Consider the following 13907-nt stretch of genomic DNA (forward strand, 5'->3'; position numbering starts at 1 on the left):
CGTACTACATCACATCATCTGCTGCTTGGGGTGGCTACTTAACTCTGCCAGAGACCCAGTCTATTTAAGTTGTACTCATTTCAAAGCCTAGTGTTCAAGGAATATAGTTTAAAATGCAGAGTCTCAAAGAGCTGTTTTGTACCACTACTGTACTTAAGTAATACATTACTTTCAAGAACCATTCTGCTTTTTCTCTATGTAGGTGAAATAAACAGGGCAGCCAAAACTGTTCTGAGAAACACCATGCACATAATGGTGGTGAGTTGTTGTTGTTGGTTTGTTTGTTTTGCTATTTTCTGGTTGTCAGATGTACCCTTGATTGTGCGGCTAGTTTTATATACCACTGCACAACTAAAAGACTGGGGCATATGACAGCCAGTAAACTGACTCAGACAGCTTGTGCAATTGTTGCTAAGTCATTGCGCGATAGGAGTCTAACCTTGACAAGACAAAATAAGGCTTAGAGTTTATACATCAGGTTGTATCCAATGGTGGCTTTGCATCACTTGAAAACAATTCACATGCAAGGAAGGACACCTGATGTTCCTTTACTTGTCAACCTGCCTCTCCTCCCTCAAGTGTGCAAAAAGCTGTTCCAGATAGTTAGCAGATTCTTAAATATCATAGGATATAGGAGAAAGGTCTACATAATATTTATTTATGCACTCATTCATTTATTTTGTGTATGCCTCTTATTTTTCCAGTACAGGGATCCAAAGTAATCACAAAAGAATTAAATATATCTAGATAAAACTAAAACACATAGTAAGTTAAAATACAATTAACAGCACTTCATATTAACAAGAATAATCAAGTTCATAACAATTCTAAAACACACCAAGAGGAAAAGAAGAAAAAAGCACATTAACCCCATTTAAAGCCTTTTCCTCAGCAGCCAGACAGTTGCCAAAAGCCTGACTGGAAAAAAAAAGTATTTGCATGCTGGTGGAATGGCAACAGAGAAGTAGCTGGCTTAGGTTCCTCCCCCCCTCGCCCCCCCAAAAAAGAGTTCTGCAACCTGGGAGTTTAAATAAGGGGCACAGGGAAAAACGGTATGCCATTCTTTAATGTGAGCAGAAAGATTTTTCCCATAGCAAAAAAAGCCACCATTATATTTTCCTGCAAAAGAATGAGGGCACAACTTTGCAGCAGGGTCCACAGATTTTTGTAACCTAAGCAGATCTCGGGTTAATCATTTCTTTCTTTCTTTCTTTCCTTTGTTCATTCATTCAAACTCTTTTATTCTGCCTTTTTCCTAATAAAAGATCTGAGGTGGCTTATGCTATTAAAAAATGAAAGCATAAAAGCCAAAAGCAATAAACTTGTAGCAGGCCTCTCAAGGTTTACTAAGTTATAAAGTGCAAAGAAATGGTTCACCATTCCTCCTTCTAGTGGCACTCTGGAATCATGCAGCTTGCCCAAAACGATGCAGATGGCAGAATACAGTAACCCGCCAGCCGCACATATTCTGGGTGATCTCACCTGGATCCTCTCCCACAAGACATAGTGGAGAGTCAAACCCCTGGCCCCTGGCTCTTTTGCAGCCAGGTGCCCCACTCCACTGAGCTATATAGGTAGATCTCAAGTTAACGCCTAGGAAATAGTATATTTGGCACACACAAAAATAAGCGCAGGTATCAGAGTCCATCAGCCTAATAAGTCATGAAAAAACAGATCAGTCAGAAGTAATTGGGCTGCTTTGGACTTAAGTTTCATGTCAGTTAAAAATAAGAATGGCAACAATAAACCGCAATGCAAGGTTATTATGACTATTGCCAAAAGATGTATTTATTTAAATGAACCAGATCCCCAAGAGCTATCACAAAGAGTTGCCATTTGCTGTTTTACTTCTCTCAACAAAGGTGGGGTACAGCATGCTCTGTCACACACACACATTCCTTCTCCTTCCCTCTGGCTCTCTAGTTGAGCAGAATTACCAACAGCCCATCTGCTACCTTACACAGTTGTGATAGGGACCACATTTCCTGTTTCTCTTATTTTATTTCCTGTTCAGAATTTAATTTCAAGACACAGCTGTCATTGGAAAGCTAGCATTTCTTGATCATCACAATCATCTAAGCTTTCCTAGTTTGCAATAAAACATTCTCAAAAGCTGTTGCTTACATTTTAGCCTTATAAAACCTGGTTTCTTGTTATATTCCCCTTATTTGTTACCATGGGTTACAGAACAATAAGTTAATATACTGAATGATGCGAGTGTAGATTTAGCTCTGTAGCAAATCACTCTGCTTTAAAACACTTTGTTCTGAGTGGGAGGGACCTGAACAGAAAGTACCCTGAGGCATGAAATTTTGCTAGCAGGGAACATGTTATTTTGGAACCTTTTACTTGTCGAATGTTCTGACTGCAAATTTATGAATAATGAAGAAGTGGCCATGTTCTATATGTCCTACCACTGACTGTTCTACAATAGAGCCAGCCAGGGTGCACAAGCACTGCCATTATTTTTCTTGTTATTTTTTTGTTCACTGCTTCCCCAACTTCCCTGACGCCTTTGAACTGAACCCCAATCTTCATATTTGTGGGGAGAATTGTTTTCCCCACCAGTTTCATATTTTAAAGATGGCTTGTGCCTCCTAAGAGAAGGGCCAGGCTGTGTAATTTTGAGCCCAGAGCACCCCTCAAAAAGGGCAATGGAAAACAACTTCTGTTTTACATCTCTACGAGAAAGCCTGGAATGGGTCACCATAAATGAGAATTGACTTAAAAGCATGCAATTAAATAATTAATCAGCTTGAACATACAGTTAATGTACAGTGGATCTATCAAAGATCCTCTCCTGGTAGGAGGAAACTGGTAGAATTGGTTTGGCTACCGATACGGTAATTATGAACTCCTGAACTTCAAATTTGAATTAGTTCATTGACTACAGAAACTTTTAAATGAAATCAGATGATGTATGCTAGATGCATACAAGTTATCATCCATGAAAAAGAAAAACATAAAAGCTGAACCTACAACCTGAAGTGTTAAGAATTTATTATGCACCATCATTGACATGGGGCAAATGTCTTCTAAATGCATCTTCTAAATTGCATGCATTTTAGACACCCCAATAGCAGTTCAAAGGCTTCAAAATTAGGCTGTGGTACTGGATTCAAGGGAAGGATTTCATTGAGCATTTCCCAAAGCCTGGCCTTTCCTTAAATAGCCTTCAACAATAGGAACTCTATGGATCTCTTTGTATAAAGACCTGCACTAGCAATGGACTGAGTCTCAGTTTTTGCGACTCAATATTTTGTGGTGGGGTTCCACACCTGTCCCAGCCATGAGCCATCTGTACTTTGCACCCTCAGGAACCCGATCTTGAAGAATCCTAGTAAGTATTTAGTCTGATGTAACCAGAATTAGAGGATGTTAAATTTGGGGGTTAACCAACCACCATGCCTGGTTACAATAATAAAAAAACAACTCCCTTAAAGTCGGACAGGTTTAGCTCTCTTGTTTTCTCACTAACAAAAGGGAAGCAATTTAGTCTGTTATGCACATAAAAGCAGAACATCTCTGGTCTTAATTTAGGCTCACCTCCCCCACCCTGTAGCCTTTCCCAGTGCAATGTGATGCTGAGTTGCTGTGTGATGGTGAATACTGGGAACACAGTGGGGACTCGTTGCAGGACACACTTGATCCTTATGCCCTTTTTGCAGCTGACACTGCAAGACTTAACCTTGAATTTTTTGAAGGGATGCTTTATCAAGAGGTTTCTCTGTAATACTGCTAGATGAGGTTTTGATAAATAGCTTAAGAACAAAGTTGGAAGAAAGATGAAAGAATAGTAGATTACCTTGCTGATGTGGAACTCCAGCTTTCTCATATATCTTTCAATTGCTTTCATTTGCTGCAACATAAATTAAAAATAATTAGAATGAAAAAGAATGACAGAGAACTTACGTCAACTGAACTGATTTGCACTTCTGCAAGAACACTAATATGCTCATGTCAGACTACAGTAGTTTAATATTCAAAAGGAACACAGTCTTTTCTTAGAAAGTGAAAGTGAATGCTTTAAATTCCAGAGGGACTTGTACTAAGAACAGAAGTGTGAACTTCCGATTTCATGCAAATATACATTTTTAAAGGACATAATAGTCCATTGCCTTTTCAGTGTCTTTCAGATCTTCCCCAAAATGCAAATTATCCTAAACATTTTCTTACAAGTCCAATTTTAAGCCCCAGCTAAAACTGAACTACTAGAACAAATAGGACTTGTTAGTCAACCCTAAAGTAAGTTGCAATGATTTCAATAACCCTTCTTTGGTTGAAACTAAAGTTGGATTTAACTTTCAAATACCTATGGCGAGTACTACTGAATTCACACTGCCATCACTTTAGGTCATTGTCCTCAAACCACTTTCTTTGAAATAAGCCTTCTGAAGTGAAAGTGATTCCTGTGAAATGAATAAATGGACAGCCTTATTTTATCTCTGTAACTGGAATATCCAGAAGGCTTCTTCTCTACTACAAGTGCTGCAGCTAATGAAATGATATACTTCACCACAGGACTGGGATCATCAGTTTAGCAGATCAGTAGGGAAACATACCTTATCTAGATCATACAGCACTCCCTGTAAAGACATGAAATGAAGTGAAAATATGGATTTCACATATGACATTCTTGCAAAACAGAAAACACTGTGCCAGTACTTTAGGTTCCCTAGTCCATATGAGACAAAATAAATAAATGTCCAACAGAATGACACAGATCAAGTTGTCCTTGGTAATGAAAGAATCCTATTAAACTTGGCCAGAACATAAATTGGGTAAGCCTCCCAGAGTATTTTAGGAAGCTTATAAATGCAGATATAAATAAGGAAATAAAATTACTTAAATTGTTTCTCATCACTCATCTTGGAATGGCAAACAGTATTCCATCTACTTTATAAACCAATTGAACTGATCTAATGACATTATATATACCTCTTCAGCTACTTTCAGAATTTTGTTCCAATCATCTATTTTCTCCAAAGATGCAAAATACTCATATAATACACATGCACAATACATCAACATATATGGGCATAATACAATTTCACAGATTTTTTGACCAATAGAATGGAAGTAATTGCTTCTTTTAAAAAAGATTGTCCCTTTATTTCTGCTATTATGTTTAGTAAAATTGAATTAGGCAATGTTTTAACAAGTGAAATGGGCTCTCCTCTTCTGTTAGCTTCTCCATCTTTTCTGCCCCTGAAACAATGGTGGCAGAGAATTCATACAACCAAATTCGTCCCACAGTGAGATGACTTTTGTATCAGATACTGAAATGGATTTAGACCATGGATTGGAAATTTATGAAAGAATTCACAAGGTTTAGGTTTCTTTCTTTCCTCATCACAGTCCAGCAAAAATGGATTTACTGCAGGATTGGTTGTAGAAGAACCCTACAAAGCTCCGCATGAAGCAAGGAGAAACTTATAGTGTGGTCAAACTTGAGTTTGGATGGTAATTCTCAGCAGTACCTATTATAAGAAGCTAGCGGGGGGGGAGGTCCAGTATCAGATGGGCTTGGGGTTGCAACTGTCACCATGTCCTGTTTTAGAGCACTAAAGATTAAATCAAAAGTAGCTGTGCTAGCCAAACATTATGAATCCTAGTTGCCACTACATCAAAAACATCAAAATCTAGTTTTACAGAAGCCAGTAGATTTCTGAGATAGGGGAATCTCAAATGGAATCTCAGGTGGTGTAGTCTCCAAAGAAAGACTGTACCATTTTGCTTAGGGAGTTCTGAACTATTCTTAGTTTTCACATGCACCATGCCCAAACTACAGTACAGTTCTCCTTTGAATCTTCCCTACTTTATAAACACGTTCTTGCTGTAAGAGTCTTATGACAAGACATACCAGCCGTGAGTTTCGTTTCATATCCTTTAATTGAGCAGTTAACTTCTCCAGCTCTGTCTGATGCACTTCAAGATATTCACTGTAAAGATATGTTAAAAAGTAAAGCATCAGCTCTATTGTGCAGCAGTATTAAAGTGTTGATTTTCATCTGCAAAAAGTTAATATGTAATTTGTCCAAGCAAGTACATTTTAAATTGAAAGAAATGTACATTACTATAGGGAGGGAGAGTGTACAAAAATAACCCAGACAATAATAAAGCTTTAGAAAATGTAATTTTCAGTAAAATTATTAGTGAAACATCAAGACTCTTGAAAATGTTAAAAGGAAACGAATTATTTGGAGACTATAAATGTGACTGGAAGATATTAGAAATTTCTAGTAATAACTAAGGCACATCTATTAAAAAGCAACAAAAAGAAGACTACATCTGAGCTATATTTATGCATTTAAGTCAGAGCTTAATACTGAATTACTACAAAGCTTGTTCATTGTTGCTCTTCATTTTTAGCCAACTGTAAGAAATTTCAGACAAGAGCAACTTGATCTATATGTATCTTAGAATTAACAGTGATGGGAAAGGTTTTTTGTTGGGGCAGGGAGGGAGCTTGGTCTAATGGACTGATATAATCTGGGAGTTATTTTCTGAAGAGTCTCTGAGAACATTTACTCACCAATATTGTTTAATACATGCTCACATATATGCATGCACATGCGCGCACACACATACACATTTTTTAATCTTCTGAGGTGTATTTGGGGGGTGGGGGGAGACATTTCTATATCTTGCCAGAAAATGTAATAGTGTGCTTTTGTAGACTGATTTTAAAGTTTTGGAAGATGAAAGCAAGCAAAAACATTTAGAAACAAATAACAAGTGTACAATCTGCCAGGAAATACTCCTACACAGTCTCTCACTGGGCTGTGACAATTAAGCACCACAATTAAGTACCAAATTCCCATTCATTCCATTAGATCTGTGATTTCCCATTAATCTCAAAATGGCTTGCAAAACAAAATGTCTGGTAACAAGTCAAACTCCTAAAATTACCTAGGCAAATAAGCAGTGCACATGTTCATAGATGAATCACAGCAGAATGTTTAGAAAGCCCTAATCAAAAGCAATCTTAAACTTGGCCTGTTGAACAGTCCATAGGATTAGCCCATATGTCCATTTGGGACATGTGGCAGCTGCCTGATCCAACATGGTTACATCTGATATGTTGACCACAGGCAGTGGACTTTGCCATGTCACTCCAAGTACACTGGATCCAGAAGAGTTGGTAGCATAGTATGCCAAAAGTAAAATGTACTCCATCTTCTGATGGACCATGTTGCAGGCATGAAAACTCCCCCACCATCACCACCAAATTGTTACTCTTTATGATGCCAGAAGATTTTGGATCCTCCCTCCCAACTAACATAGCCACGTTTGCAAAAATAGACACAAACATAGTAATTTTTGCATGTGCTAAAACATCTCTAAGTCAATCAAGACTAAAAACTTAGGTTTTGAAATGAAGGTAGCCAAAGATCTTTTTCATGCCTCCACGAAAGCCAGTTCTGATACAGTTTTGGCCAAGGATCTAAAGGTGTGAATGAGACTTAAGCTCTCAAAGCAGGAATTCCTTGTTGACTGGGAGCCAGTGAACCTATCTTTGACATCGCAGCTAAAACTCTTATTTGTCTTGTTTTCAGAGTCATGTTTTCTCTATAGAGCAATAAAAACATTTTTACACCACTCCAGAGTCATAAAAGCTCTTACTCCAGTCCATTCTTTAGGGCCTTGTAAACTTCTTCCATCCTTTCAGGCTGAGGCTCCTTAGAAGTGCTGTTGCTCTTGGGTCCCAAATTGTGCATTTTCTTCACTTTTGCCTGGGGTTTCTTCAGTGCAGAGGAGTTTTCAATAAAGGAGTTACACCTACAGAGTGAACATTCAAAGGACATAGGGTGGGGAAGAAAACCTATAAATCCTGATTATCCTGTTATCTTGAGGGAGTATTGTCTAAGGAGCTTTATCTAACTCCTAATCTTTTGTAGCTAAAGGCAATCAGCTTACTATTCCACCTGCTGGAGGACTAAATGTTTACCAGTTAATAGGTCTGTGACAACAGGACACTTCAACCAGCATCTGATATTCTGCTGGGTGATATATTCAGTGCCTTTCATTGATCTGTTTAGATTTCTACCTCATTGTGTTATACAGACTCAATGCAAATAACGAAAGACATAAAATATTTTCACATTTATACAATGAACCTAGAATAGAACAGAGAAGAAATTCAATAAAAGAGTAGTTATTTGATCTGTTGCTTATAACAATAATTCAGTTGTGCTTACTGGTTACTGCCCAGTGACTCTTGCTAGTTGACAGCTACTTTGATTTATAGAACTGCAGGATGTAAATTATTATAAACCAAAGGCACAATCCAAATAAGTTATGTAGTTCCCTGTCATCTGAATGGAGTCTGTGTTGGAGAATGTCCAGGTGGAGTGGTTGCCTTCACTCACTTCAGCCTACTACAAGTGTCAATCCTATTGCAGAAACTAGCTTAAATGAAGAAACAAAAGATTTGCAACAGTGGCCAAGACCGGTCAAAGAGATAGCCTCTGATAAAACTAAGGCCACTTCCTCCCTTTCCAATCATTTTTAAACTGAAGTTTCACCCCCTGATAGAGTATCAGTTCTGTAACTGTGTAACAGATGCCTCTTTTGCTACTGATAACTATACAAAAACAATATTTTCAGCACTGAGTTATGTCTGCATTGATGAGTGTTTATGTGCTTTGCAGTTTATAGCTGTGTGTTTTGAAGATTTACTTGCCTTGATCTCCTTTCCTGAAGACCACTGAAACCAGCAAAGGACTGACTTCTGATAATCCCATTGGGGCCTCCTGGGGAGAATGAATGTGATCCTACTGACATGATTTCTGGGAAGCTGGGAGATATTTCTGCAAGAGAACAGTAAAGGAATTACAATGAGAAATTATAGACTGGTTTAACCCACTGTTTGCCAAACTCTCATCAGAAACAGGAAAAAGTGTACAAATGAGTCACAAGAACACCAAAGATGGAACCAAAGTATGTTGACCCATGTTGGCTTCTTCTTATCTGCCAGTGGCCAATCACAAAACAAAGCATGACTCAATGCAAGATGTAGAGGTGAGCAAAAGCATGTGCTATGGCACACAGATATAATTTGCTTCTTAGGACAGTGCCACTTCTAAATACATGCTAAGCATTATTATATTTTTGACCCTCTGTTATCATTGTTACATGTATTGGATTTATTCCACAATTAGATGATCTAATTTTGCAACCATTTTTAAACATCTCTGATACATACACATACTAGTCTCAACTCCAAACAGATTCAGAATGTTAAGAAGCCATGGGAAGAGGTGCAATGGTTAAGACCATACACTCACAATTGCTAATATTTATGAGAGAGAAATTACGTCTCATTAGGGTGAATTTTCTTTTAAAAAAACTGTGAAGCATGGAGCTCACTAGCACTGGAATGCTTATAAGATTCAATGGCAAAAAAATTCTACAGCAGAAGGGTGTTGCATATGATGAGTATATCTGCATATGATGAGCTAATTTGCAGCTAATGCCTCCTCTCAATAAAAACAGACCACAGTGCCAATGTAATATAATATATTCCTACATATATTTGTTAATGCACATAAGAGATAAAAAGCTGACTTTTTTTCCAGAATGGATATCCCAGTCAGTCACAATCTGAAGCAACATATTTGCAAGCTAAATTATACTTCCAGTAAATTTAAAACAGCTCTCTCAATAATTATTTCAAAGAGAAGTAGACAATCAAAATTCTTGGCACCCAGATTGGTTAAAACATTATTCCATACAGAGAAGACCTCCATTTAAATCAATATTGAGATTTATTTGCATCTAGAATAATGCCTGATAAGCTTCCAAGGGATCCCACAAGTCACTTGAATGTATTTTGAAAATAACAGGTCTAGATGAAAACACTAGTAGAGGCAAATTATGTTTACTGTATTTACTATACAACAAGCCACATCATCTTAACTCTGCACAGTGAACTTTAAGAAAGTAGAGGTTAGATAATATCTACAAGTCTGAGAACCCTTTATACGGGTTAAGAACTATACAGACCTACTGGGATCTATCACACAGTTACTAAGCTGCCACCAACCATTCCCTATAATAAGTCACACAGACCAGGGATGGATTTTTAAACAACAAAAAGAATAAAGTTTATTTTAAATACACACAGGGAAAAATAAGCAATCAGGTGAATAAAATAAAGTAACGTGGCTTATTCTCACTCATACAAGCATACAGTTTGGTTCACCCAGAACCCTTAACTTAAAGCACAGACCCTGAACCTATCAGTTCTGGCTAACCAACAGACACCTGAACCTATCAGGTTGGTACTCTGACACACAGAAGTACCCTGTCTGACACACAGACTCCCACAACAGCTTCTTCTTCCCAGCTGCTGCTTCGTCACAACCCAGTGTCTCTCAGCATCTCAGCATCTCCCTTCCACCACACAGGCATCACATATTTATACAGTACAGCCCCTCCTCCTGATGTCCCGCCTTCCACTCCCCATAGGATGGAACTTTCCCTCCAAACCCATGACAGACAGGTAACATCAGTGCTGTTATGTAACACCTCCCCTCTTTATAAGTTGTTTTGTAGGGGGAAAGCTAACGTGCTTTTCACCAAAAAACAACCTGTATAAGATACACAACAACAGTTATACATACCATATTATACTTACTTAACCTTACACTCTAAGTTAACCATAGCAATTATGCATTTAAACATTTACCATATATACAATACATCCATTTACCTTTATTTCTTACAAACCAAGTTCACAAAAAAACACAGGTACATTTAACTTTTTGTCAACATATATACACATAGTCCATGTTCTTTCGTCGTCTTCATTCTTCAGGTCTTCTTGATAAGGCGTCAGCAACACAGTTCACTGACCCTCTGACCACCTTCACTTCAAAGTCATAGTCCTGTAGATTTAAAGCCCACCTCATAAGTTTGCTATTGTGGGTTTTCATTGTCTTTAACCATTGCAATGGTGAATGGTCAGTACACAGAATAAAATGTCTTCCCCAGATGTAAGGCTTGGCCTTCTGGATCGCGTAGACTATGGCCAAACACTCCTTCTCCACGGTTGCCAAATGTCTCTCACCTTTTTGAAGTTTCCTACTCAGGTAGGACACTGGATGCTGGGCACCATTCTCATCCTCCTGGCACAGAACTGCTCCTACCCCGCTGTTAGACGCATCGGTGTAGATGATGAACTCCCGGTCGAAGTCTGGAGCACGCAGGACAGGATAGTTGATTAGCGCCTCCTTCAACCTCTGGAACGCCGCCTCACAGTCGCTGGTCCACGGGATGCGGTCATCAGCCTTCTTCCTCGTCAGATCGGTCAGCGGAGCCGCAATCTCGCTAAACCTCGGGATGAACTTTCTGTAGTAGCCCACCAACCCAAGAAATGATTTGACTTTTTTCTTGGTGTTGGGTCTAGGCCAATCACGAACAGCTTCTATTTTGGCCTCCAGGGGTTTTATCATTCCTCCCCCTACCATGTGACCCAAGTATTTTATTTCTGGGCTACCCAGCTGACACTTGCTGGCCTTTACTGTTAGCCCTGCTGCGCTTAACCTCTGCAGCACTAACTCCAGGTGTATCAGGTGATCTTCCCAGGTATTACTGAAGATCCCTATGTCGTCAATGTAGGCCACTGTAAAGTCACTGAGCCCTGCCAAGGTCTGGTCCATCAGCCTTTGGAATGTGGCTGGTGCATTTCTGAGACCAAAGCTCAGGACTCGAAACTCATAGAGACCAAAAGGGCTGCAAAAGGCAGTCTTTTCTTGATCCCTGGGATCAATTCTTAATTGCCAATATCCCTTTACCAGGTCCAATGATGAGATGAACCGACAACCCCCTATGGTTTCAATCAGGTTGTCTAGCCTGGGCATTGGGTAGGCATCAGGAGTGGTTACACGGTTTAATTTCCTGTAATCGACACAAAACCTAATGCTCCCATCAGGCTTGTCCACAAGGACTATCGGAGAGGACCAAGGACTAGACGAGGGAACGATTATGTTCTCCCTCAGCATTTCGTCCAGCTCCTTCCGCACCTTGTCCCTATAGGGTCCCGTTACTCGGTATGGGGATACTGCCTGCGGGGGTGCATCCCCTGTGTGGATCCGATGCATCACTCCCTTCACTATCCCCGGCTTGTTGGAAAACACCTGTTGATATTTACTAAGCAGCATTTTTAGTTCTTGCTGCTGGTCTTGGGTGAGTGCAGGACTGATCTTTACCTCCTCTGGGTTGTATTTTACTTCCCCTCTACCCTCCCAGAAGGGTAATTCCGCTTCCTCACTCTCAGCTGCTTTTATCGCGAATAAAACCCTCTGTTCCCCTCTGTAGTAGGGTTTTAGGGCATTCACATGAACCACCCTCCTTGCTTGGTTCTCCTCCTGCTCTATTAGGTAGTTCAGGTCTGACATCTTGGAAATGACCCTATATGGTCCTGCCCATTTGAGCTGCAGTTTATTCTCTCTGCAGGGCCTAAGCCAAAGCACTTCCTCCCCTGGGTCAAAGTGCCTCTCTCTAGCTTTGTGGTCATACCATGTTTTCTGTCTGACCTTCTGAGCTTGCAGGTTTTCTGCTGCCAGCTCTAGATTTCTCCTTAGGTCATTCATCAAGGTGTCTATGTATGTCACAACGTCTTGTGGGTCATCCTGGGTGATCCGCTCCCAATTTTGTTTGATCAAATCAAGGGGCCCTTTCACCCCTAAGTGTGCAGCAAACATGTCAGAGTGCCCCCTTTGTAAGATCATGGGGCGATACTTTTCAGGTACCACCAGCTGACTTCTGATCCCATCTCCCCCTTTTGAGATATTCCTCAGGGTCTCTCTATATAAAATCCCCTTTTTCTCCAGAAATCTCACTGGGGTTTCAGGTGTTAGCTGGGCGTCAGTCACTTGTTCAAAACACTTTTGGAGAGTGGCGTCTGCCTTTTGCTCCTGTCCAAATCTGCTGTCTGTGGTTAAGGTTTCCACCACAGCTTCTGAACTCCCCTCTGCTTCCGCCTCTGGCTCATCATTACCCCCCTGAACTGTCCCCGTGGTGGCTTGTGAGCGTGTAATCACTAGCACCCGTTTCACATGTTCAGCCAGGTCATTTCCCACGAGCACGGCTGCTGGCAGAGTCGATGAAATCGCTAGCTTCCAAACTCCCCTCCAGCCTTGAAAGTTGACAGGCACCTCTGCTACTGGCAGAGAGATTACCTGCCCCTCAATCCCTGCCACCTTCATGCTCTCATTTGGGATTATAAACTCCCTAGGAATAATATCTGGATGGCACAGGGTTACCTGGGAACAAGTGTCCCGCAGCCCCCTATACTGACGGTCAAGTATTCCTACGTCCACCCCTGCTGTCTCAAACAACTGAGAATCTGTTTTTATCAGCAAGCAGCGCTTTACCTCCACAAGAGGACCATTTTCCTCAGCCTGATCAGCAGAGGTAGCTGTTCCAGACTGAGTAGTCATGGCAACCGGCTCCCTCAGTGACACTGAGCCTTGCTCTTTCTGGACACAGAACACAGCTTTTGGCTTGGTCCCACTAGACTCCTGAGGCACCATGCCTTTTAGCTGCCTTAATTTCTCACACTCTGAGATTAGATGGCCCTTTCCCTGACAGAAATAGCATTTTCTGGTGTATTTTGATTCTCTCTCATCTTGTTTTGGTTTTCCCTCCAAAATCTGAGGTCTTAGTTTCATGTCTGAGGGCTTCCCTTCACCATGGGCCCCTCCCCCTTGCTGGCTTTTCCCTGGTCCCTGAGAGTACTTGCTGTAGGTTTCTTTGGGTTTACCTACAGATTTCCCCTCACCCAAGGGCTTTCTTATTTGGGAAATAAAATCTGCGATTTCTGCGGCTGCTGCCACAGATTTCGGTTTCCTTTCCCTCACCTGGAATTTCAATTCCCCCTGCAGGACTGAATAGAACTG

General features: G+C 40.4%; 1 protein-coding gene across 12 annotated transcripts in view; it reads right to left on the bottom strand.

The window, feature by feature from the left end:
* RIPOR2 (RHO family interacting cell polarization regulator 2) overlaps positions 1 to 13907 on the bottom strand; it is a 129207-nt gene that overhangs the window by 41526 nt on the left and 73774 nt on the right. For all 12 annotated transcript variants that reach the window (XM_072998696.2, XM_072998699.2, XM_078393507.1 and 9 more), the window contains 5 exons: positions 8687 to 8813; positions 7627 to 7782; positions 5864 to 5942; positions 4563 to 4586; positions 3806 to 3859 (listed from right to left, as the gene is read on the bottom strand). In XM_072998696.2, the coding sequence (XP_072854797.2) occupies positions 3806 to 3859; positions 4563 to 4586; positions 5864 to 5942; positions 7627 to 7782; positions 8687 to 8813 (440 nt within the window). The remainder of the gene's footprint in view (positions 1 to 3805; positions 3860 to 4562; positions 4587 to 5863; positions 5943 to 7626; positions 7783 to 8686; positions 8814 to 13907) is intronic.

This window comes from Pogona vitticeps, chromosome 4, assembly GCF_051106095.1.
Source record: "Pogona vitticeps strain Pit_001003342236 chromosome 4, PviZW2.1, whole genome shotgun sequence".
Taxonomy (NCBI): Eukaryota; Metazoa; Chordata; class Lepidosauria; order Squamata; family Agamidae; genus Pogona; species Pogona vitticeps.